General features: G+C 44.8%; 2 protein-coding genes across 4 annotated transcripts in view; one reads left to right on the top strand and one right to left on the bottom strand.

The window, feature by feature from the left end:
* Positions 1-11,778, bottom strand: part of FSIP2 (fibrous sheath interacting protein 2) — a 43,974-nt gene extending 32,196 nt beyond the window's left edge. For both annotated transcript variants that reach the window (XM_075338136.1, XM_075338138.1), the window contains exons 1-3: positions 11,694-11,778; positions 9,007-9,089; positions 4,896-5,057 (exon numbers count right to left, since the gene is read on the bottom strand). In XM_075338136.1, coding sequence (XP_075194251.1) covers positions 4,896-5,057; positions 9,007-9,089; positions 11,694-11,733 — 285 coding nt within the window. In that variant the 5' untranslated portion in view covers positions 11,734-11,778. The remainder of the gene's footprint in view (positions 1-4,895; positions 5,058-9,006; positions 9,090-11,693) is intronic.
* A 5,367-nt stretch (positions 11,779-17,145) lies between these two features.
* Positions 17,146-26,495, top strand: part of SLC30A6 (solute carrier family 30 member 6) — an 84,265-nt gene continuing 74,915 nt past the window's right edge. For both annotated transcript variants that reach the window (XM_075339457.1, XM_075339456.1), the window contains exons 1-3: positions 17,146-17,217; positions 19,271-19,357; positions 23,924-24,008. In XM_075339457.1, coding sequence (XP_075195572.1) covers positions 17,215-17,217; positions 19,271-19,357; positions 23,924-24,008 — 175 coding nt within the window. In that variant the 5' untranslated portion in view covers positions 17,146-17,214. The remainder of the gene's footprint in view (positions 17,218-19,270; positions 19,358-23,923; positions 24,009-26,495) is intronic.

The raw sequence follows: 26,495 nt of genomic DNA, 5'->3' as shown, positions 1-26,495 counted from the left end.
TCAAAAAAGCGATAAAAACACACTGTGTGCACACAGCCTTAGGTTATGTGCCCACGTTGCAGAAATTTCTGCACCACTATCTCTTGGTAGGAAAAACGTACAGGCAATAATGTGAATTTTGCTGTGCTTTTTTCATGCTCTTTTTAATGTGTTTTTGACTGATTTTAGTGAAGTCAATTAGTGAAAAAACAGCCAAAAATGCAGAAACAATTGACATGCTACAAATTATTTTCTGCACCAAATCTGGAAGGAAACAATCCTTAACGTGTGCACTACATTTTAAGCTACATTACATTACATTTTAACTATTTTCCCGCGGAAAACCTGTGGATTTATCTGGATTTTCTATATAAATATGCAGGTATTAGCATGTACAGACACTCCACATGTTATCCTATGGGACATGGGGAGTGTGTGTCCATGCTGTGGAATGTGCGGCTGTGGAACATGCTGCAGATGTCCCACAGCCGCACGTAGTTGCATGTCAATTATTTATGCGGAAATATCTGCAAAATTCCCGCCCCTCCTCTATGGAGATAGAGGTTGGGACTTCCGCAGGTAAGCCGCAAGAATGTCCGCAAGCTATTTCGCTGCAGATTTGTGAATTTTCCAGAAAATCTGCGGATTTTCCGCAGATAAATCCGCAGGTTTAATTTCCCGTGGGCACGTGGCCTTAGAATTCTCAATGACTTTGCTGGCATCAGGATTTGCTTGCAGTTTGTGACAAATCTGCACTAAAAAATGCACCAAAAAAATGTTGAAAAACGCAACATGTGCAGCCTTAGGCCCACTTCACACGCACGTGTCTCCGGTATGTGCTAGGTCCGTGCCCGCATGTACCGGAGACACGGGCACACGTAAACCCATTAAAATCAATGGGTTTATGTGCACGCATGTGTGCAGCCATTGCCCCGTGCCTCCGTGTGGATCAGACGTGTGTCTGTGTGCTCCACACGGATGCATGTCCGTTTTTCTCCGGCAACACGGGTGTCACACGGCCCGCACCCGTACCACACGGATGTAGTGTGGATGCGGTCCTGTGTGACACGCGCCTGAGAAAAACACGTGTCAGAGAAAAAAATAACAAATCTTTACTCACCTTTTCCAGCCCTCCTGTCTCTGCCTCTGCTGTCATTTGCTGCCGACCGCCGCTCATTATGCTCATTTAATATTCAATTCACTGCGGCAGGGCTGGAGACTGAAGTTCAGCACCATGGACAGCGACGCCAGGGACAGGTGAGCTGAAAGTTCTCGTTCTCCATGAGTTATCGTAGATAACACACGGAGAACACACGTAGTGCCATAAACACGGCTCAAGGAGGGGAAAACGCACCTTTGACATGTCCGTGAAACACGAGCGTGATTTTCACGGACGTGTGAAGGGGGCCTTAGAGAAAGTTTATTTCTTGCAGGAAATTAATAGCTACAAGATAGATGGGTTATTCTCCCCCAACGTTAAGGGCCTGGATTGATTCCGTAAACATAATAATTAGGGATGATCGAATACTTGATTATCCGGCTTCGCGAATATTTTCCGAATACCTCGCCGCTATTTGACTATTCGCGAATATTCGATGCGCAATGTAAGTCTATGGGAAACCTGAATAAAAACTATTCGGAACTATTCGGGCTTCCCATAGACTTACATTGCGCATCGAATAGTCGAATAGTGGCGAGGTATTCGGAAAATATTTGCGAAGCCGAATAATCAAAGTATTCGATCATCCCTAATAATAATCACATATGAGAAAACAGTATCAGAATAGAGGAGCCCTCAAAAGTTGATAAGGTACAGGTCATATGGAACTCATCGGTGCAGACGGTCTTTCACAATTGAGGTATCATTTATATTACTAGTTAAAGAGGACCAACCACCAGAATCTAAACTAAAGTCAGTGCTATACTGGCACTATCATGCTGATTCTAAACATACCTTTAGTTGTGAGATCGGATATATACTTTCTGAAATACAGGCAAATAAAATTTGTGAAATACTCTGTTATTTGATGAGAGGTTCAACAGAATATCTAATAGGTGGGTTGGGTTTTGCTAGTTATTCCCGCCCCTGTCTGCCTGTCCTTCTTCCCCCTGTCTCTGTTATTACAGGGGGAGGAAGGAGGGAGGAAGGACAGGGGGAGGAAGGACAGGCAAGCAGACAGGGGCGGAAATAACTAGCAAAAAACAACCCACCTATTAGATATTCCGTTGCACCTCTCATCAAATAACAGTGCATTTCACAAACTTTACTTGCCTGTATTTCAGAAACTATACATCCAATCTCACAACTAAAGGTTTGTATAGAATCAGCATGATAGCACCAGTATAGCACTGGCTTTAGTTTATGCATGAAAATCCTGGTGGTTGGTCCTCTTTAAATGTTACATATAGTTTGGAGATGTAGGTAGGAATGTTACAGTGTGCAACAAATAGGATCTAACCTGTGAAGACAGTGGAGAAACAAGACAGTACAAATAGCCTTCTCACCTGGAGGGGTTGTGTGACATAACTACTTTTGAATCGATTAATGATAGTTGCAGCAGCCCCCACAGCGTGAAGTGTAGAAATTGTGCTTGAAACAGTGATTTTATCCGAGTTTTGGAGTTAAATACTCTTTCATCAGGATATCAGGTGATTATCCCGATTTACAAACATTTTACAAGCATTTACAAAACTACACTCCTCTTCAGTAAGATCCTTTTAATAGATAGACAGACAGACAGACAGCTAGATAGAGGGATAGATAGATAGATAGATAGATAGATAGATAGATAGATAGATAGATAGAGGGATAGATAGATAGATAGATAGATAGATAGATAGATATACAGTCATGGCCAAAAGTTTTGAAAATGCTACAAATATTTTAAGTTTTACAAAGTCTGCTTAAGTTTTTCTAATGGCAATTTGCATATACTCCAGAATGTCATAAAGAGTGATCAGCTTAACAGCAATTACTTGCAAAGTCAATATTGGCAAAGAAAATGAACTTTAACCCCCAAAACACATTTCAACATCATTGCATTTCTGCCTTAAAAGGAGCAGCTAACATTGTTTTAGTGATTGTTCCATTAACACAAGTGTGGGTGTTAATGAGGACAGGGCTGGCGATCAATCAGTCATGATTAAGTAAGAATGACACCACTGGACACTTTAAAAGGAGGCTGGTGCTTGGTATCATTGTTTCTCTTCAGTTAACCATGGTTATCTCTAAAGAAACACGTGCAGCCATCATTGCTCTGCACAAAAATGGCCTAACAGGGAAGAGTATCGCAGCTACAAAGATTGCACCTCAGTCAACAATCTATCGCATCATCAAGAACTTCAAGGAGAGAGCTTCCATTGTTGCCAAAAAGGCTCCAGGGCGCCCAAGAAGGACCAGCAAACGCCAGGACCGTATCTTAAAACTGTTTCAGCTCCGGCAACGGACTACCAGCAGTGCCGAGCTAGCTCAGCAATGGCAGCAGGCTGGTGTTAGTGCTTCTGCACGCACTGTGAGGCGGAGACTCTTTGAGCAAGGCCTGGTTTCAAGGAGGGCAGCAAAGAAGCCACTTCTCTCCAGAAAAAACATCAGGGACCAACTGATATTCTGCAAAAGGTACAGGGAGTGGACTGCTGAGGACTGGGGTAAAGTCATTTTCTCAGATGAATCCCCTTTTCGAATTGTTTAGGACATCTGGAAAACAGCTTATTAGGAGAAGAAGAGGTGAGCGCTACCACCAGTCTTGTCTCATGCCAACTGTTAAGCATCCTGAAACGATTCATGTGTGGGGTTGCGTCTCAGCTAAGGGAATCGGCTCACTCACAGTCTCGCCTAAAAACACAGCCATGAATAAAGAATGGTACCAGAATGTCCTCCAAGAGCAACTTCTCCCAACTGTCCAAGAGCAGTTTGGCGCCCAACAATGCCTTTTCCAGCATGATGGAGCACCTTGCCATAAAGCAAAGGTGATCACTAAATGGCTCATGGAACAAAACATAGAGATTTTGGGTCCATGGCCTGGAAACTCCCGAGATCTTACTCCCATTGAGAACTTGTGGGCAATCATCAAGAGACGGGTGGACAAACAAAAACCAACAAATTCTGGCAAAATGCAAGCATTGCTTATGCAAGAATGGACAGCTATCAGTCAGGATTTGGTCCAGAAGTTGATTGAGAGCATGCCAGGGAGAATTGCAGAGGTCCTGAAGAAGGGTCAACACTGCAAATATTGACTTGCTGCATTAACTCGTTCTAACTGTCAATATAACCTTTTGGTACTCATAATATGATTGCAATGATATTTCTGTATGTGATGTAAACATCAGACAAACACAATTAAAAACCAGAGGGCAACAGATCATGTGAAAATATAATTTTGGTGTCATTCTCAAAACTTTTGGCCATGACTGTAGAGGGATAGATAGATGGATAGATAGAGAGGGATAGATAGATATAGAGGGATAGATAGATAGATGGATAGATAGATATAAAGGGATAGATAGATAGATAGATAGATATAGAGGGATAGATAGATAGATAGATAGATAGATATAAAGGGATAGATAGATAGATAGATAGATATAGAGGGATAGATAGATAGATAGATATAGAGGGATAGATAGATAGATATAGAGGGATAGATGGATAGATAGATATAAAGGGATAGATAGATAGATAGATAGATAGATAGATAGATAGATAGATAGAGGGATAGATAGAGGGATAGATAGAGGGATAGATAGATAGATAGATAGATATAGAGGGATAGATAGATAGATATAGAGGGATAGATAGATGGATAGATAGATATAAAGGGATAGATAGATAGATGGATAGATAGATATAAAGGGATAGATAGATAGATAGATAGATAGATAGATAGATAGATAGTATTGGAGTTAAGCAGTAAACTTACATGGTTGTTTTTGGTTATATATCCCCGAGTTTGTAGTTGACTGTATCTGACTTTGTTATAGAAGAAGGATTTCAGATGTGGGTCATGTAAATTGTTATATTCTGTTCTGAGCAAATTACAGTTCGGATCTGTCAGATCAAACTCATAAGCTGGTTGATGAAGCTGAAATGAAAAGAATCTTTAGATTAATTTTAATGATAAGAAAACATGAACCAATTTTTACATCTGTCACCTCTGTAAAGCCAGTGACATTAAAGAGTACCTTTCACTAATCTGGGGCTGCCCTTTGTGGGTTGCGATAGACTAGTGATTTTTCTAAATATCATCTGTATAAGGGAATCTACCACCGGGTTTTTTGCTCCTCCATTTGAAAGCAGCATAATGTAGGGGCAGAGACCCTGATTCCAGTGATGTGTCACTTACTGAGCTGTTTGCTGTCAATTTGATACCATCACTGTTTGTAGATCTGCCAGGTCTCTAAATGTTGAGATATTTATAACCCCGCCCACACCACTGATTGACAGCTTTCTGGATATGTACAGTGTTACAGGGTTATACGGAGCTCATGAGTATAGTTGGTTACCTGACAGCAGGATTGCTAGTTTTCTGTAGATGACTTTATGTAAACTCCACTAAACAGCTCAGTAAGGCCTCTTTCACACATCAGTTTTTTGCCATCAGTCACAATCCGTTTTGTGACTGATGCAACAGATCCGTCTCAGATTGTGGTAAAACTGATGCGACGGATCCTGTAAAAAAACGGATCCGTTGTACCACTTTTTTCACTTTTTTTCTGACCAGAAATGAATTTACCCATCTGAGCATGCTCAGTTGAAAAAAAACAGATCCGTCCCTGCAATCCGTCATTTGACGAATTGCGACGGATCCTGCGCCCATAAGCTTCCATTATAACAAACTACGGACGCCGACAGATCCATCGCTGTCCATTTTTTCGACGCAGACAAAAAGCGTTCATGTGCACGTCAGCTCCGTCGTCTGGACAAACATTTTACGATGGATCAGGCACACGACGGATGTAACGTGAGACCATCCGTCGCAATCCATTGCTAATACAAGTCAATGAGAAAAAATAGATCTAGCACTGGATCCGTTTTTTTCACAAAACGACGGATTGCAACTGATGGCAAAAAACTGATGTGTGAAAGAGGCCTAAGGGACACATTGCTGCACTTGTATTGTTGATTTCTTGGTCCTGAGGAAGAAGTCCTATACCTTGAAACGTGTAGACCTATGAAATAAAATAATTATTAGTTAATCAACAATTTTCCATCTTCTTTGGCGACAGTGCGGGATTTACCCCTTCTCCCCTCCAGCTTTGAAGACTCATCGACGTGGGGCTGCGGCAGCCACCATTATTTGCATGCTACCTCACAACCACATAAGGTATATCATTACACATTGCCCTTTTATATATCTGGTAAGACCCTATCAGCGCCCTTTTTTCCCTAGTCTTTAGCTGAGCATTGACATGATATTTCGAAAAAAAATGAGTCTGATGCTGCCCATTCTTTTATCAAATGAAAAGGCAGCCCCAGATTGGTTATAGGTGCACTGTAAAGGGGACTTAGGGGCACTTTGCACACTACGACATCGCAAGCCGATGCTGCGATGCCGTGCGCGATAGTCCCCGCCCCCGTCGCAGCTGCGATATCATGGTGATAGTTGGAGTAGCGAACATTATCGCTACGGCAGCTTCACATGCACTCACCTGCCCTGCGACTTCGATCTGGCCGGCGAACCGCCTCCTTATTAAGGGGGCGGGTCGTGCGGTGTCATAGCGACGTCACACGGCAGGCGGACAATAGAAGCGGAGGGGCGGAGATGAGCGGGACGTAAACATCCCGCCCACCTCCTTCCTTTCGCATAGCCGGCCGGGACGCAGTTAGGAGCTGTTCCTCGCTCCTGCGGCTTCACACACAGCGATGTGTGCTGCCGCAGGAACGAGGAACAACATCGTAACATCGGTCTTTACCAATTCATGGAAATGACCGACGCTACACCGATGATACGATTATGATGCTTTTGCGCTCGTTAATCGTATCATAAAGGATTTACACACTACGATGTCGACAGCGACGCCGGATGTGCGTCACTTTCGATTTGACCGCACCGACATCGCACCTGCGATGTCGTAGTGTGCAAAGTGCCCCTTAGGATGTATATGATGCATGATCTGCATAGTGTAGAGCAGGTGAAGCCAAACAGAGTTCTATGTAGATAGAAAGGATGTATACTGCTTATACCTTATTTGTTACTAATTTAAATCCCTGCTCTTTCCATGCTTACAAGTCATGTAGGAGGTCCTAATCAGTGACTGACAGGTATCTCTGACTGCATACAAAGGCTGCTGAGTAGGACCTCTCGCTGAACTCCTAACTATACATAGATTAGGGATTTAAGTGAACAAAATACAAGTTTAAACTTAAACAAATTTTTTTCCCTCACTACTGTATATATTAAAGCGATAAACTCATTTTTCTTTATGACATGCTTCCCACAGATAGGGGAGGGTAGAATGAGGCCGTGAAAGATATAACAAACGATGAAAAGAAAATATGGAAAAAGTCAGTTATGCAGAATAAATGACTGGTGAAGTCGGAAAAAAAAGTGAAAACTAAATATTAAGAACAGAACAAAAAACTAAATATTGAAAAACATTGAAGACCCTTTCTGTTCTTAATATTTAGTTTTCACTCTTTTTCTTTGTGACTTCCTAGTTATTCATTAAGCTTATTTGAATTTTTCTATATTTTCTGTTGACTCTCTCTTTCACAGCATCTTTACATATCATTCATTCTCTCCCCCCTTTTTCTACCCTGCCCTTATCCTCCCACTTTGTCAAAGCTTCTTCAGTCATCTTTGGTGCAGATTTCAGCTTTTAACTCTTCTATCTTTATGTGCATTGTACAGTTGGTTGTTTTTTTACACTTAGGAATGATTCCAGTCCGGTGTTGAAACACTTTGAAGAGTAAATACATCTTATTTATATCACTGGATCAATGATCTGCATTTTGGTAACACAACTGTGAAATGTCAAACGTATATACAAAGACAAACAGACCAGACAAATAGACCAAACAGACAAGCAGACCAGATAGATAGACCAGACAGATAGGTCAAACAGACAGGCAGACAGACTAAACTGACAGACCAGACAAATAGACCAAACAGACAGGCAGACCAGACAGATAGACCAGACAGACCGACCAGACAGACAGACAGACCAGACCAGACCGACCAGACAGACAGACCAGATAGATAGACCAGACAGGCCGACCAGACAGACCGACCAGACAGATACAGTAGATCAAACAGACAGACAGACAGACTAAACTGACAGACCAGACAAATAGACCAAACAGACAAGCAGACCAGATAGATAGACCAGACAGATAGATCAAACAGACAGGCAGACAGAATAAACTGACAGACTAGACAAATAGACCAAACAGACAGGCAGACCAGACAGATAGACCAGACAGACCGACCAGACAGACAGACAGACCAGACCGACCAGAGAAACAGACCAGATAGATAGACCAGACAGTCCGACCAGACAGACAGACCGACCAGACAGATACAGTAGATCAAACAGACAGACAGACAGACTAAACTGACAGACCAGACAAATAGACCAAACAGACAAGCAGACCAGACAAATAGACCAAACAGACAGGCAGACCAGACAGACAGACCAAACTGACAGACAGACCAAACTGACAGACAGACAGACCAAACTGACAGACAGACAGACCAAACTGACAGACAGACAGACCAAACTGACAGACCAAACAGACAGGCAGACCAGACAGACAGACCAAACTGTCAGACAGACCAAACTGACAGACAGACCAAACTGACAGACAGACAGACCAAACTGACAGACAGACAGACCAAACTGACAGACAGACAGACAGACCAAACTGACAGACCAGACAGACCAAACTGACAGACCAGACAGACCAAACTGACAGACCAGACAGACCAAACTGACAGACCAGACAGATCAACCAGACCAGACAGACAGGATATTCAGACAGACAAGACAGAAAGACAAACCAGACAATAAATGAGAATGAGGAATATTTACCGGTTCACAAAGTCTTGTTCTGTAGAATGTATACTTGTACCCTGGCTTTACGGGATATTTATATGTCATTTCTAGTGGTTTATCTTAATAAAGGGAAGAAACAGAATACATCAGGAGTGACAAGTTGCCCTGGATTTTTTTGTAATAATATTCACAGCAACATTATCTTGAGCTTTATCAGGTTCTTGATACGTTAACAAATCCAGTGTTACTCCTGCTACAATAATAAGGAAGGTGCTAGAAATATTTATTATCTTTAAGCCCTCTTGACCGTAGCCAATTCCTGTTTTGTTTTTCCTCTCCTTGTTCCAAGAGCCAGAACTCTAATTTATTTTTTTGTCGACATAGATGTACGAGGGACAAGTTGTGTGAATGACACCAAGCATTTTGCCAAATAGTGTACTGTAAAAGTGCAAACCCCCCACAATTCTGTCATTGTTTTTGGGAATTGTTTTTACGGTGTACATTAAGAGGTAAAAATTCTGTTTTCAGACACCCATAGCATTTTTATTTTTTTGTTGATGGAACTCTGTGAGGGTTTTTTTTGTGGGACAAGACAACAATTTTGTTGATACCATTTTGTGACATTTTGATCGCTCCTTACAAGCTTACAATTTTAGGATTTAGAATTTTTTTCTGTGTAAGGTGCTTACCGATTGGGTTAATTATTTTTATACTTTAATACACTGGACTATTATGAATGCTACCATACCACATATGTGTATTTTTTAATTTTTTATTAATTTATAGTTTTAAAGGGTGAAAATGGGCATGCTCCATACACCTGCTGACGATGGGAGCGTGGTGTACTCAGACACTGCTGATTCAATAATAGTTGCCCGCTAGTGTTGAGCGAGTAGTTGTCTATTCTTACTCACTATGCTGTTAGCGAGTACTGTCCGCTACTCACATATTCATTACGAGTAGCGGGCGCAATGTTAGTCAGTGGGAAATACTTGTTGAGTAGCGAGTAACCCGAAAGCCGTACTATTCGCTACTCGCACAAAAAGTACGGCTTTCAGGTTACTTGCTACTTAGCAAGTATTCTCCATTGACTTACATTGCGCCCGCTACTCGTAACGACTATGCGAGTAGCGGACAGTATGCGCTAAAAGCATAGCGAATACGAATAGTCAACTACTCGCTCAACAGTAGTGCCAACTCCTCTTCATGAATCTGGAGGATCTGATGAGTGGTGTGCGCTTCCATGTGTTACATCAGAAATTTTTCTCGAGGACTGGGGTGAGGTTTCTGGCTTATGGAATGTCACATTTCATCATGAATTAGATGAGTATTGGTGCCACGCTTCACCGCACCCCTGTTCCCCCCCAGCTTTGCCTATTTCAGCAGAGCTGGAAGTAACTGCTGTGAGAATGCAAAAAGTCACAACATTTGTGGAACAAATATGAACTCCGACTTGTCAAACAGTTTGCAAAGAAAATGAATGAGTGATAGCTTTCATGAATCAGGTTCTGAGTCCAAAAAAGACAGTGTAAAAGTGGAAACTTCTTCATTTTGTTTTCTTATTTAGTTTCCTTTTAAGGCACCACGACAGCGTTTGTTTGTTTTTTTTGTTGTGTTTGTTTACTGCTGTAGTGGCGCTTTAAATGTAAGCACCCCGCCAGATGTTTTATACTCACCTTCCGGCGTTTTCATACTTTACTGATGCCGCTAGAGCCCCACGGCGCCATCATGTGCCCGTAGCTTCTGCCTGGCCGAAAGTCAGAAACTACGTCACAGGTGCTCAGTGCAAGTCTATGAGAGCCAGAACAAGGCTCCCATAGAGATGCACTGAATACTGACCTCCGTCACACTCCATGTAACACTGGAGCTGCCGGTAGGTCACAAATCGCCAGAGAACGACCAAAGCGGCACTAGAAAAAGATGAAGATGGCGGTAGGTGAGTATTGGACAGGGCTCAGGGGACTTAGAAATAAAGTACCATTCCAGCAGTGCAATAGAAAAAAACACTATAGTGATTCTATAAAGGATTATGAATCCATTTCCCAATTCCTACCTATACAAACCTGTGCCACTGGTTGAAACAAAATGGCAAAAAAGGTAACTGATGTATCTACATATCTTTAAGTGGTTTTCAGGCAATCAGTATCACATCTATGAGGGTCTTATTCCCCATTGATCAACTGATTGAATTGGCAGAAATGGCCACAGGTTACACAAACAAGGACAGGGTTGTGGTCCTCTCCAGAGCTCCGTGGCCCCCTCATTTAGTAAATCAGTGACTCCCACCAACCTGATTTTCTGGCCTATCCCATTAATAGCAATCTCCCAGAAAACATGAAAACTAAAGCTTCTTTTAGGGACACCTTACTGCCCCATAAATGATATTCAAGAGCCACATCTACTGTCCGGCACAGCCCGGGAGGGCACAACCATGTATAGGATCCATGGTAAATCATTCATGGTAAAGGGTCCCAGACATTACCAGCTCCAGCCAGTGCCTCCCACAGTTGGATGATTTATGACTATCTTCTTTTTAGGCAGCGGCAAGCTAAAAATAGGTTTATCCAAACTAGACAATTCCTGTTACGTTAGAAGGGTTAATGTCATGTATTTGGGGGTCTTATCTTCATTATTTATCTCTTCTATTAGTGCAGAGTCAGTCATCACAAGTCAGCCTCACAATTTAGTACGGGTGGAAATGGGAGAACCTGAAGGACACCCACCGAAAATATAAATTTGTCTAATTCCTTGGCTACTTGCCATCTAATATACCCAGTGCACAACAACTGAACAACTGCGAACGTCCAGTACTTGATACAGCCGGTAATGTCCACCATAGCAACCAATCAGATCTCTGCTTTCATTTTCTACTCTGCACTAGTAAAAGAGCTGAAATCTGATTGGTTGCTCCATATTTCCCCATCATGTAGTGTTATTATGAGTCTGATCACAGGTCCCGCAATGTTCTCACCCAATGAATATGTACAGATTTTCTTTTTGATATCGATGGGTGTGTGATGGCGAATTAATGGGTTATATTTACGAAATCTAATATACTTTTATCTACATTTCAGTTTTTAACGGAGTCGGGGATTCCCAGCTAGTTTCCCACGCTGGTACTTGCCAGCCTCAAACTAAGTAATGTCTGCGATCTGACGAGGGCAGGCACAATGAGTTCAGCATGACCATCCACGGCCATGCTGAACTCATTCTGCCTTCCCCTCGTTGGATCGCAGACATTTCTTTTTTTAAGTATTGTACTTTAATTATAGAATATATATTTACACTTTGCAAAAGGAGTGGATATATGTACATTCCCTCCAAGAGGGCTCCTGACAGTCCAGTTTCGAGATGTTCCTGAGTGGAGCTGTATAGAATATAGAAATGTGGCACTCCTTCTATAGTCGCTGGTGCTTGGCTAGGGTCCCACCCCAGATCAAAAAATTGAAAAAAATCCAGCACTCAAAGCATTCAACTGAAATTGTTTTATATTTTATTCATTGATCTGTGTAATTATTAAAGACGTTTCGGTCATCCGACCTTCATCAGTTTACACTACAATAAAAAGATACATAAAAAATTTTTAAGTATACAGAAATAATGGCATTATACAATCATGGTAACAAAAAAAGGGCAGAAATATTCACCACATTATAATGCATGAACCATAAACTATGATATACAAAAAATGTCAACAAAAAGACAAAAATGAAGAATCTGTCAGTTGAGCCGCTTCACTAGCAGATATAATGTCCACCTAAAGATATAATTGAAATACAGATAAAATGTAGCATAATAGAACCATTATACAACAAAAGGGGAACCAAACAGGAAACCCAAAAATTTATCCAAAAAATGTATATCTTGCTAATATAGAAGGACAAAGAGCCTAAGCACCAGCACTGAGACACTATTCTAATCTAATAAAACAGACAATACACAGAAATGCCATGTAATGAACTCACCAGAAAAGGCTCTGTAGAAATATATGGAAAAGCTGGACCAGAGGAAAAAGCTGCCCGTCCGGGTCTGCAGTCAATGTAATCTGACAGTCCAATGTCCAGATTTAAATAGACCGCTCAATTAACTCATTAACAAGTTACAGAGCGTCACTTCCGGTCCGAAGACCGGAAGTGACGTCACGGAGCGTCACTTCCGGTCCGAAAACCGGAAGTGACGTCACCGGCTGGCAAAGTGTAAATCCTGATGGTTGGCAACTGTAGACATACACAGACAGCCGCTCCTCACCGCAGGACGTCACTTCCGGTCCGCAAACCGGAAGTGACGATCCTGGTTGGCAAAATGTAAACCAGATGGTTGGCAAGTGCTCAAATTGCGCTGACTGGCAATATCACCTTATGCAATAACCATGAAATAAGGGTAATTAAGCCCAAACTAGTGTAATGAATAAGAGACTCTATGGGTAACATTATTTAAAGACAAATTACCTAAAAGATCAAATGAAAGAAAAAATAAAAGAAATAAAATAAGAGGACTAAGGGAATGGTGTATTTATTCAGAATCAATAATAATTTTTTAATTTTTTATCAACTATAATCAACCCTAGTAAAAAAAGGAAAAAAGAAAAAAAAAAAGAAAAAAGAAAAGCTAAGAGGAATATACGTAAGGAAATGGAGGGGGGGGGGGGAAGGGGGGGAGGGAAGGGAAAGGAAAAGGGGGGTGGGCATTGGGAAGGGAAAGGGGAGGGGGGGAGGGAAAGTTGGAGGGAAGGGGAAAGGGAAAGGAAAGACTATGGAAAAAAGGGATCAAGGGAAAATTAGTAATGCGTAGAAAAAACTAAAACTAGGGAAAAAGCAGAAAAAAGGATTATGTTAAGAAAGAAACAGGAAGAAGATTATAAGACAATACCTAAAGGGACCGGCCATCATCAAATCAGTGATCAACTCCTCTGAAAAAGATGTTATGTTATGTTGTATATGTAGTGAAGTGTCCTTGTGGCCTACTCTATGTAGGCGAAACCACCCAGACTGTTAAGGAACGTATATCACAACATAAATCCACCATTAGGTGTGAGAGATTGACTTTACCTCTTCCATCTCATTTTCATAAACAGGGACATAGTGTTAGTCAATTACGGTTCCAGGTGTTGGAGCAGGTCTTGCCAAATAGAAGAGGAGGTGATAGGGTTAAAAAATTGAAACAAAGGGAGGCGTATTGGATTTTTACTCTTCAGACTTTGGAGCCCAAAGGCCTTAATCGTGATTTCGATACTTCTAGTTTCTTATAGCTTTTCATTCATTTATGCCTACTTATTATTATCTTTTTCAGAGGAGTTGATCACTGATTTGATGATGGCCGGTCCCTTTAGGTATTGTCTTATAATCTTCTTCCTGTTTCTTTCTTAACATAATCCTTTTTTCTGCTTTTTCCCTAGTTTTAGTTTTTTCTACGCATTACTAATTTTCCCTTGATCCCTTTTTTCCATAGTCTTTCCTTTCCCTTTCCCCTTCCCTCCAACTTTCCCTCCCCCCCCTCCCCTTTCCCTTCCCAATGCCCACCCCCCTTTTCCTTTCCCTTCCCTCCCCCGCTTCCCCCCCTCCATTTCCTTACGTATATTCCTTTTAGCTTTTCTTTTTTCTTTTTTTTTTTTCTTTTTTCCTTTTTTTACTAGGGTTGATTATAGTTGATAAAAAATTAAAAAATTATTATTGATTCTGAATAAATACACCATTCCCTTAGTCCTCTTATTTTATTTCTTTTATTTTTTCTTTCATTTGATCTTTTAGGTAATTTGTCTTTAAATAATGTTACCCATAGAGTCTCTTATTCATTACACTAGTTTGGGCTTAATTACCCTTATTTCATGGTTATTGCATAAGGTGATATTGCCAGTCAGCGCAATTTGAGCACTTGCCAACCATCTGGTTTACATTTTGCCAACCAGGATCGTCACTTCCGGTTTGCGGACCGGAAGTGACGTCCTGCGGTGAGGAGCGGCTGTCTGTGTATGTCTACAGTTGCCAACCATCAGGATTTACACTTTGCCAGCCGGTGACGTCACTTCCGGTTTTCGGACCGGAAGTGACGCTCCGTGACGTCACTTCCGGTCTTCGGACCGGAAGTGACGCTCTGTAACTTGTTAATGAGTTAATTGAGCGGTCTATTTAAATCTGGACATTGGACTGTCAGATTACATTGACTGCAGACCCGGACGGGCAGCTTTTTCCTCTGGTCCAGCTTTTCCATATATTTCTACAGAGCCTTTTCTGGTGAGTTCATTACATGGCATTTCTGTGTATTGTCTGTTTTATTAGATTAGAATAGTGTCTCAGTGCTGGTGCTTAGGCTCTTTGTCCTTCTATATTAGCAAGATATACATTTTTTGGATACATTTTTGGGTTTCCTGTTTGGTTCCCCTTTTGTTGTATAATGGTTCTATTATGCTACATTTTATCTGTATTTCAATTATATCTTTAGGTGGACATTATATCTGCTAGTGAAGCGGCTCAACTGACAGATTCTTCATTTTTGTCTTTTTGTTGACATTTTTTGTATATCATAGTTTATGGTTCATGCATTATAATGTGGTGAATATTTCTGCCCTTTTTTTGTTACCATGATTGTATAATGCCATTATTTCTGTATACTTAAAAATTTTTTATGTATCTTTTTATTGTAGTGTAAACTGATGAAGGTCGGATGACCGAAACGTCTTTAATAATTACACAGATCAATGAATAAAATATAAAACAATTTCAGTTGAATGCTTTGAGTGCTGGATTTTTTTCAATTTCCTGAGTGGAGCTGGACAGGACAGAGGTGTGGACTTAAACAAGCCCTATTTTCCAAACATAATGTTGTTAACTATTCATGAATTTGTGCCTTTTAGAACCACCGAATCGTTCCAGTATGGGGGACATACATACCAGAATGGGCCCAGGATAAGGAGTAATATACCAGGATGTGGGACATACATACCAGAATGGACCCAGGATGGGGACATATATACCAGGATGGGGGACATATATACGATGATCGGTGTTTAGCAGATGATCCAAGGATGAGAAAATATATACCAGGATGGGGGACATATTTAAAAGGATGGGTCCAGTATGGGGACATATATACCAGGATGGGGACATATATACCAGGGTGGGGGACATATATACCATGCTCGGTGTTTAGCAGGATGATCCCAGGATGAGAAAATATATACCAGAATGGGGGACATATATACCATGATCGGTGTTTAGCAGGATAATCCAAGGATGAGAAAATATATACCAGGATGGGGGACATATTTAAAAGGATGGGTCCAGTATGGGGACATATATACCAGGATGGGGACATATATACCAGGGTGGGGGACATATATACCATGACCGTTGTTTAGCAGGATGATCCCAGGATGAGAAAATATATACCAGAATGGGGGACATATTTAAAAGGATGGGTCCAGTATGGGGACATATATATTAGGATGGGGACATATATACCAGGATGGGTATTTAGCAGGATGAGTCCAGGATGAGGACATTATTACAGGATGGAGGACGTCCCTCCATAATGAAGGGGGAGGGTGGGCACCACTTATGTCTCTATAGGATGTAGCACGCTACAAGGGCCCATACACCTGACCAACATGTGGGGAAGGGGGAGGGGGTCAGGTTCAATTTTTGCACCAGGGTAGTTTCGCCACTGCCCCCAACACAGGCTTTGGGTGGTCCTACCTTTGTACTAGATGTATTGATATCTAAAATTTGAAACCAAAAAAATCTATTGACTCAAAATGTAGCTATAAAACAGGCAAAAAATGTATTGCAATAACTTTTATTTTATGTGCTTATTGTTTCATAATGGCTTCACTGCACACAGAGCCGCAGTCACTCAGCAGCACGCAGTAGAGACAAAGCCCCTCAATTCTTAGTGGCTTTCACTTTATTTTTTTTCTTTCTAGAACATATAATCCTGCTCCAATATTTTACATAAATCCAATATAGAAAACAATCCTCCACGGACGGAGCAGCCTGTCCCAGGCCGGGAGCCGCCGGCTCTGCTTGCTCAGTCGGTCACTGCCCCCTGCAGGTGATTCTTAGTTTTGCACACTGTATTAGTAACGTTCCCAAAGTAAAGATGGCTTCCGGCCACGTAGATGAAATAGGCACGTGACTGGACGCTGGCATGACGCGCTTCCTCCCCACCAACCAATGAATGAGAAGCGGGTCTCCATGCCAACATGGTCCGCCCTCGGTCAGTGGCTCTTCCGGCCCCGGGTTCCTAAACATGGTGAGTGTTATGCATCCTGGTATGTAGATGGGATGTCGGGAGATAAAGCGGGCGCGTGTCGCTGTCAGCATGTCGCGACATGAAGGGTAGCAGTGATCTCTCCTTGCCCTTAGACCTAGAATGTTAGTCTGAATGCAGGTGTCACATGGCATGGACTCCCCCTTTAACTTCACCCTGGTAGTCAGTGGCGTTTAAAGGGCTCCTGAGATGGTGACAGATCCCATCTGTGATGTCCTTGTTGCCTTATGCTGGTCTCTGGCCTTGGGCTTATGTGCAAGAGCTGGCAATGCCTGGGGGTCCATCAGCGCTCGCCCCAGTACATGATGGGGGGCGTTGTGCTTAGTGGAGGGAGCATTACTGTGTAGGGCGACCCCTTTAATACACTGTGTTGTGTGATCACATATAGTTCTGCATGTTAGGAGATCTCTGCAGATCCACAACAGATCACACCCCAATATGTACAATCCACATAGCCAATTCTGCGTCACCATTCACCAGCATCCAAAGGGATGATATGGCCACAGCCAGGTTCTCTGGTAAATCAATGAGAGGTGATAACACATTGATGGTTTGGGGTCTGACCACTGGGGCGCACCTATCAGCTGCGTGGGGGACACTTCTCCCCGTCAGGATGGAGCAGCAGTGCACGTGCTTGACCCCGTTCCATTCATTCCCTATGGGGCTGCTGCGCTCTGCTTTATCCTAACCCCCCCCCCCCCCGATACAGATGGGAGCCAGTGTGCTCCAGCAGCCATTTAAATGTTGTGAGCAGAGATTTAAATGGTTAAAAGAGCGATCCAAGCTCCTCTCCAGCCACGGCACAATATACACAGAAGGTGGTTTATAACATAACTGGCATCCGCCGCACGAGGAGGGAACTCCGCTCCTGAGGGGCCCCCGCAATGATGGACCCTTATGCATGTGTCTCATTCTGCATTATGAGGGTAAAGACGCCCGCAGAAGGAGTTGAGGCTTAAGGACTGGATTTTGTTGCCTTTGTCGGCTCTTCGTGGTCAGACCGGCTGTGCCTGCAGAGACCCTTGTAGAGAATATAATGTCTCGTCTCCTAGAGCCATGCTTTTTATTATTGGGTGTGTTCAAACACTTGGTCCCAGAAAGGGATCATAGACAGGGAGCAAACTAATCTGGTGCTGTCCCAGCCCTGCTACAGCTGATTCCCTGGTCTATACATATGTACACATGACAGAGACCCGTCATCACCTGCTGTGGCGGCATTGGATTGGTCTTGGCTGTCTCGGTTTACCGGATCTCCAAAGTGTATTTATTCTGGAACGCTGTAGAGAATAATGTACCTGACTGCAATTCATGCTGCCCGCTGTTTGGGCATTATAAAGCACCTGCCAGGTTCCTTTTTAAAGGGAATCTGGCAGCAGCTTTTTGTGTTCTAATCTGAGGACCGCATTATGTAGGGGTTAAAACACAGAATTCAGAGATGTGTCACTTATCAGGCTGTGTGCTGTTCTTTACTTAAATTGAAGGCTTTATCACCTGGTGAATGTCATTCCTGTGAGTAGCTGGCATGTAGGCACTTGCAAGACTCTGCTCCTTCTTTGATAAGCACCTCACTGTTTACAAACATTGTACATACAGAGCCTGGTGGGGGCGGAGACAGCTTTCTCAGCTCTGCTGCATTGCTAAATTTAAAATTCTGATTGTGTCAGAACAGGTGCATCCGCTAATCTAAGTGATACATCGTTGCATTCTGGATCTCTTTGCCTACATCATGCTGCTCTCAGATGAGGTAGGAAAAACCTGCTGACAGATTCCCTTTAAAGAAGACCTATCACCAGGTTAAAAGTGGTCAATATTTTCTTCTATTTATTCCTGCTGCTCCCTATTCCATATTTTGTTTTCAATCCGCCGTATGGTTCCAGAGATTTGCGTGTTTACCAAGGGAGCGTGGCTCACAGTATTCTCTTCCAGGGGTCGTTTTTAGGCAGCTCTGCTAGAGCGTTTAAGGAATTTATACATCTGCTTTTCTTATATCTCTTGGCCCATTGAGAAAACTTTAATGCTTTTTCTTTTATTTAAGGGGACCATACATCTTTTCCGGAAGACGCAGCGCTCACTTTTGGGAAAATTAACACAAGAATTTCGACTAGTGACATCTGATCGGAGGGTAAGTACCGTATTTTTTTGACTATATGACGCACCCTGGTTTTAGAGGAGGAAAATAGGAAAATAAAATTTTAAGCAAAAAATGTGGTCATGACACACTGTTATAGGGTGAGGATCTGCAGATGACACTGTTATGGGGGCAATGTCCACAAATTCTCTACAAAGGTACCCCATCCTGGTAATGATCCTCCTGTCTTGTATATAGCCCCCATCCTGCTACATGGCGCCATCCTGCTACATGGCGCCATCCTGCTACATGGCGCCATCCTGCTACATGGCGCCATCCTGCTACATGGCCCCCATCCTGCTACATGGCCCCCATCCTGCTACATGGCCCCCATCCTGCTACATGGCCCCCATCCTGCTACATGGCCCCCATCCTGCTACATGGCCCCCATCCTGCTACATGGCCCCCATCCTGCTACATGGCCCCCATCCTGCTACATGGCCCCCATCCTGCTACATGGCCCCCATCCTGCTACATGGCCCCCATCCTGCTACATGGCCCCCATCCTGCTACATGGCCCCCATCCTGCTACATGGCCCCCATCCTGCTACATGGCCCCCATCCTGCTACATGGCCCCCATCCTGCTACATGGCCCCCATCCTGCTACATGGCCCCCATCCTGCTACATGGCCCCCATCCTGCTACATGGCCCCCATCCTGCTACATGGCCCCCATCCTGCTACATGGCCCCCATCCTGCTACATGGCCCCCATCCTGCTACATGGCCCCCATCCTGCTACATGGCCCCCATCCTGCTACATGGCCCCCATCCTGCTACATGGCCCCCATCCTGCTACATGGCCCCCATCCTGCTACATGGCCCCCATCCTGCTACATGGCCCCCATCCTGCTACATGGCCCCCATCCTGCTACATGGCCCCCATCCTGCAATAAATTTCCATCCTGCTATATGCCACCATCCTGCTATATGCCCCCATCCTGGTATACGGCCTGCATCCTGTGGCACACAAAAATCGCGATGTCCTCCTGTCTGCCGCTCACTGATGTGTGTAGAGAGCGGTGAGCACAGGGATGACATCATCACTGTGCGCACCGCTGGTCACCACACACAGGAGCGGCCGGCAGACAGGAGGACATCGCGATGCTGCATTCAACGGTGACGGGTGAGTATACTTCTTCACTGTGCCCCGCACTGATGATGATGCGCGGGGAGCAGTGAATACAGCCGCACATGATCACTCCAGGCTGTAGTTGCCAGGGGTGATCATGCGGGCTGGCCTTTTACTATGCGCACATCCCCCGGCCATCATCCCGCCCGCCTGTCAGTGCCAGCTTCAGCACTGTGAGATGATGGGCGGGAGGATGGGCGTGCATATGAAATGAGCGGGCCCACGTGGTAATGGCAGGCTGCTACTGCCTGCTCATGCCCCTGATGACCTGCTCCACCTCAGCACCCTCATTCCCCCGCAGCCCTACATTCAGACCATAAGACGCACCCCCCCACTTTCCCCCAACATTTGGGGGGAAAAAAGTGCTTCTTATAGTCCGAAAAATACGGTAGCTACCAAGGACCCGTTTATATGGACTGATCATTGATAAGTGAGTCATAAGAAGGCTCATTTCCATTTATCATTCCATGTAGATTTGTCGCCGGCCAATCAGCACTTTGTGTGTTCATCATCCGTTAGGGCAGCATAGATATCACTTTTGTAGCATGTAAACAAGGAATGTGCTGTTGACAATATGATCCTGTATGGTGACAGACAATCATACATTTTTTGCTGGCATGTGTGATCAGGACCATACACCAGCGCAGATCGAATTGGATATAGTCTATCGGAGAAGTATTATGGACAGGCCCTTTGTGTGAGCTCTGTCCTATTGGATGACCTGGTGTAAAATGCCAGAATTTGCTGAATTTTTGCACAACTGTGTATTGTGCAAAAATGATGCCACAGATTCATGCCAGATTTTTGGGGCAAAGTGATGAATTGGGCCCAAAGAGTTATTTCATACTTTAGGCTTGGATATTCCTGGTTGAGTTGCGATGCTCTGTAAGGCCCCTTTCACACGTCAGTGATTCTGGGACGTTTGTGCTTTTTTTAAAACGTACCAGAATCACTGACATACGCAGACCCATTATAATGAATGGGTCTGCTCACACATCAGTGATTTTTCACTGCACGTGTCTCCGTGCAGCGTACCCGCGTGTGCGTGATTGCTGCACGGAGACATGTCCATTTTTTTCTGGCATCACTGATGTTCCACGGACCATGCAGTGGTGTGGTCCGTGAAACACGTGCCAGAAAAAAACGTGCTTTTAAAATAAAAATAATTTTTACTCACCCGCCTCCAGCGATGTCCTCTGCAGCCCGTTCTGCCGGCTGCTTCTGAGCCGGCTCATTATTGTCGCGCATATTCATGATGCACGACACAACCGACCCGGAAGCAGCTGCTGCAGGGGTCAGTGCCGGCCGGATGCTGCACTGCGGGAGCGATCAGCACCATGGAGAGCGGGAGCGCGCACAGGTGAGTTGTTTTCTAAGTGCTATCACGGGCCACGGAGAACGGAGCCCGGATTGCACTTAGACAACCCACGTGTGCCGTGAATCACAGCACACGGAGGGACATGTGCGTGTTTTACACGCCAGTGAAAAACGTCACTGTTTTTCACTGACGTGTGAAACGGGCCTAAGAGTCACTCCCAGTATAATGAGCCATTACATAATGACTAGCATGTAAAACCTACAGAGACCACCGCAGGGCAGGTGTATGGGCTTCCCCTCTGGCTTTAAAAAACTTTAAATGGACAGCTTTTGTTGATTTTTGCTCTATTGAAGGCAATAGAGCAGACCTGTCAGCTTCACCTTATACAGGGGCGGACATATTGGTGCCACGTGTGCAGGCACACCGGGGCCCAAGACGTAAGGGGGCCACTAACACCTTGAAATCAACAAGCAGGTCCTGTCACAGAGAGAAAGAGGGGCCCATATACTATTCTTCCACAGGGGCCCTCTTCCATCTTTATATTCAATGAAAGTAAAAGGCGTACTGACATACATCACCCAGGTATGTGCCAGAAGTGCTGAACTTTTCTATAAGTAGTGCCCGATATGCCCTATGGACATATTTCCGTGTGTATCTGCATTCTGCACAAAGCTGATTCACCAATTGCTATGTAACATCCATTTATTATTACAGCTTGTGAGCGTTGCAGTTTTCACATTGACCATTAGATGGCACAATAGTCTGCATTAAAGAGGAGCAAAATAGCCCCAAAACGGTGTGCACTAAGGCTGCTTTCACACATCCGGTTTTAGCAGTGCGGCCAAATCCGGCTCTAAAACCTATGCAACGGATGCGGCGAAAAAAACGCATCATTTGCATAAGTTTTTACATGCAGCCCGTCTGTTTTTTTTCTGGTTGCGGCACGCTACTGAGCATGCACAGTGCAAAAAACTGCATCCGGCGTCCACAGGCATGCATTGGAAAAAGCGTTTTTTTTTTTGCCGGACAAAAAAATGTGCCAGGCAACGTTCCATCCGGCCGCAGCATGGGCTAAATATGCCGCATCCGGCAAAAACCGGACCGAACGCAAGGCCATGCGGCACTAATGAAAGTCTATGCGGAAAAAACGCAACTGGCGGCAAAAAAAAACGGTTGCGTTTTTTCTGCAAAGAGCCGGATTGTGCTGCACAGGAAACACCGGATGTGTGAAAGCAGCCTAAAGCTGACTATCATCTGTGGTAGTTTTAGGGATAATGATGGAATAAGTTGTGGGTTGTAATTTTTTAAAGGGAATCTATCTGCAAGATTTCACCCCTAAACTATTGATATGCACTTATAGCTCTTTCAGAGACAATTCCAGCAATATCTTTACATGGCCAGTCCGTTCCTCTGTTACTGATAAATCAGCATTTTAATTCATATGCAAATGAGGCTGAGGGGCTATGGTAGATCTGAAGCCTCAGTCACTTCAGCCCCAGTGCCGCCTCCTCCTTATTGATTCTTTTTACATCATCTTTGTACTGATTTATTGCAGTATTTAGTGGAAATGATGGTCTCCTATAAAGCTAAGCCTGTGGTACCGAGATGGCAATCATGGAAGCCATCATGGTACCCATCAATACCCCACACTCGCTTCTAGAGAGGCTGACGTGAGCTGGTGTGCGTGCATCAGTGATCGCTCCATTTAAATATCGCCATTGGTGATTAGCAGCAAAATTTAAATTGTTGAGCAGCAGGCGATGTTGGAGCACTCTATAGTGACGTCCATATACACCAAGGAGTTAAAGGGTTATTCCCATCTCCAAGATCCTATCCCATATGTAGTAGGTGTAATAATAATAATAATGTAAGTAAATACCTCCAATTTGAAATGTATATAGTTCTTCTAATTCACTATGTCGTTACCTCATGTACAGGGCATAGCAGGACCTTAGGTATCCATAGTTATGATCATGCATATAGTCACAGCCAGTTAGTTGCTGGTGGTCATTGCCATGGATACCTAAGGTCCTGCAATGCCCTGAACAATCAGTGGACGAAAAGCATTTGTATTCATACTATGTGAATGACTCTGGACTTTCTCTTTGCAGTCATGGAAGATCTTGTTGTTTGGTGCCATAAATGTGGTTTGCACAGGCTTCTTGCTCACATGGTGCAGCTCTACAAACAGTATGGGTACGTAGATATGACCATCAGTCCTGTCAGACGGGGTATGTTCTCCCATGCCATGCTTTCCTTTACCCAGGATCCAGAGCGCCATCAATCATTATCTGGCATGTATTTATCACTATATATGCATTAATCCTTAAATTGACCCATCAAATTACAGTGGGGAAGGCATAAACTAGATAAGATGTCAATGATTTCAAAGGACAACACCAGAGGAAAGAAGAAAGTGCAATACAATCCTGTTAATAAAATATGCCTTTTATTTGTAATATTGGTTAAAACATTTAAAGGGTTACCGTTGTTTTAATTTTTATTTCATAAATCAATAGTGCACATGAAAATAAGCAACTTTGTAATATATGTTATCAGAAAAACTGCTTCTTTCTCTGGCAGAATTGATCCATCATTATCAACATTCTCAATTCTGAGGGTAAAATCTGTATTCAGTGAAGACTTTCCCATCACTGAGATAGGAGATGGCCGCTGTTATGGATACAATTGTATGTAGACCAGAGGGAGGGTGCGAGAGGCGGAGGGAGGGTGCGAGAGGCGGACTTAGGGAGGGAGGACATGAGAGGCGGACTTAGGGAGGGAGGGCGCGAGAGGCGGACTTAGGGAGGGAGGGCGCGAGAGGCGGACTTAGGGAGGGAGGGCGCGAGAGGCGGACTTAGGGAGGGAGGGCGCGAGAGGCGGACTTAGGGAGGGAGGGCGCGAAAGGCGGACTTAGGGAGGGAGGGCGCGAGAGGCGGACTTAGGGAGGGAGGGCGCGAGAGGCGGACTTAGGGAGGGAGGGCGCGAGAGGCGGACTTAGGGAGGGAGGGCGCGAGAGGCGGACTTAGGGAGGGAGGGCGCGAGAGGCGGACTTAGGGAGGGAGGGCGCGAGAGGCGGACTTAGGGAGGGAGGGCGCGAGAGGCGGACTTAGGGAGGGAGGGCGCGAGAGGCGGACTTAGGGAGGGAGGGCGCGAGAGGCGGACTAAGGCTATGTGCGCACGTTGCGTAATTGCATGCGTCCTGCGTCCCCTGCACAATCTATGAAGATTATGTAGGAGATGTGCGCACGTGGCGTATTAGAGCACAGCGCTTCGGCTGCTGCCCGAAGCGCGCATTCTAAGAAGTGACATGTCACTTCTTCCGTGCGCTCTGCCTGCAGGTCCCGCTCTGTCTTATGGGAGGGGCTGCAGTCAGAGCGCATGGAATCTGCTTTTTTTTTTTTTTTTTTCTTTCATTACGGACTGTTTCTGCAGCGATTTGAAGCGCACGTGTGCTGTTCAAATCGCTGCAGAAATTTCTGCAGGGACAGTACGCAACGTGCGCACATAGCCTTAGGGAAGGAGGACGCGAGAGGCGGACTTATTGAGGGAGGACGCGAGAGGCGGACTTAGGGAGGGAGGGCGCGAGAGTCGGACTTAGGCTATGTCCGCACGTTGCTTTTTACCTGCTTTTTTGCTGCTTTTTCAACTGCAGCGTTTAATGGCACAATGGTTGTGTTCTGCTTTTCAAAGTCTTAGGGAATTTGGGTTTCTTGTCCGCACTATGCAGTTCAAACTGCAGCCTTTTTGTTGCAGAACTTTGGTCAAAAACTCAGCTTTGCAGTGCAAAACCCAAATGGCAAAAACAATTGACATAGGGAGGAAGGGCGCGAGAGTCGGACTTGGGGAGGAAGGGCACGAGAGTCGGACTTAGGGAGGAAGGGCGCGAGAGTCGGACTTAGGGAGGGAGGGCGCGAGAGTCGGACTTAGGGAGGGAGGGCGCGAAAGTCGGACTTAGGGAGGGAGGGCGCGAGAGTCGGACTTAGGGAGGGAGGGCGCGAGAGTCGGACTTAGGGAGGGAGGGCGCGAGAGTCGGACTTAGGGAGGGAGGGCGCGAGAGTCGGACTTAGGGAGGGAGGGCGCGAGAGTCGGACTTAGGGAGGGAGGGCGCGAGAGTCGGACTTAGGGAGGGAGGGCGCGAGAGTCGGACTTAGGGAGGGAGGGCGCGAGAGTCGGACTTAGGGAGGGCGCGAGAGTCGGACTTAGGGAGGGAGGGCGCGAGAGTCGGACTTAGGGAGGGAGGGCGCGAGAGTCGGACTTAGGGAGGGAGGGCGCGAGAGGCGGACTTAGGGAGGGAGGGCGCGAGAGGCGGACTTAGGGAGGGAGGGCGCGAGAGGCGGACTTAGGGAGGGAGGGCGCGAGAGGCGGACTTAGGGAGGGAGGGCGCGAGAGGCTGACTTAGGGAGGGAGGGCGCGAGAGGCGGAGGGAGGGAGGGCGCATGAGGCGGAGGGAGGGCGCGGGAGGCGGAATGAGCTGGAGGGCGTGATAGGTGGAGGGAGCGGGAGGCGGAGGGTGCTGAATGGCGCAAGAGACGGAGGGAGCTGGAGGGAGGGAGCTAGCTGCTCGAGTTGCTTAACAAGTGTACTGTTCACTCATCAGTTTGCCCATCGAGCATTGTACTGCTCGCCTATCATTAATGACCATCTATCTGATGTGTTTTTTTACTACTGGACTTGTAAACA

The sequence above is a fragment of the Anomaloglossus baeobatrachus genome, chromosome 3, assembly GCF_048569485.1.
Source record: "Anomaloglossus baeobatrachus isolate aAnoBae1 chromosome 3, aAnoBae1.hap1, whole genome shotgun sequence".
Lineage (NCBI taxonomy): Eukaryota > Metazoa > Chordata > Amphibia > Anura > Aromobatidae > Anomaloglossus > Anomaloglossus baeobatrachus.
Note: the sequence above shows the minus strand (reverse complement) of the source record. Positions and strands in the feature narration are given on the sequence as shown.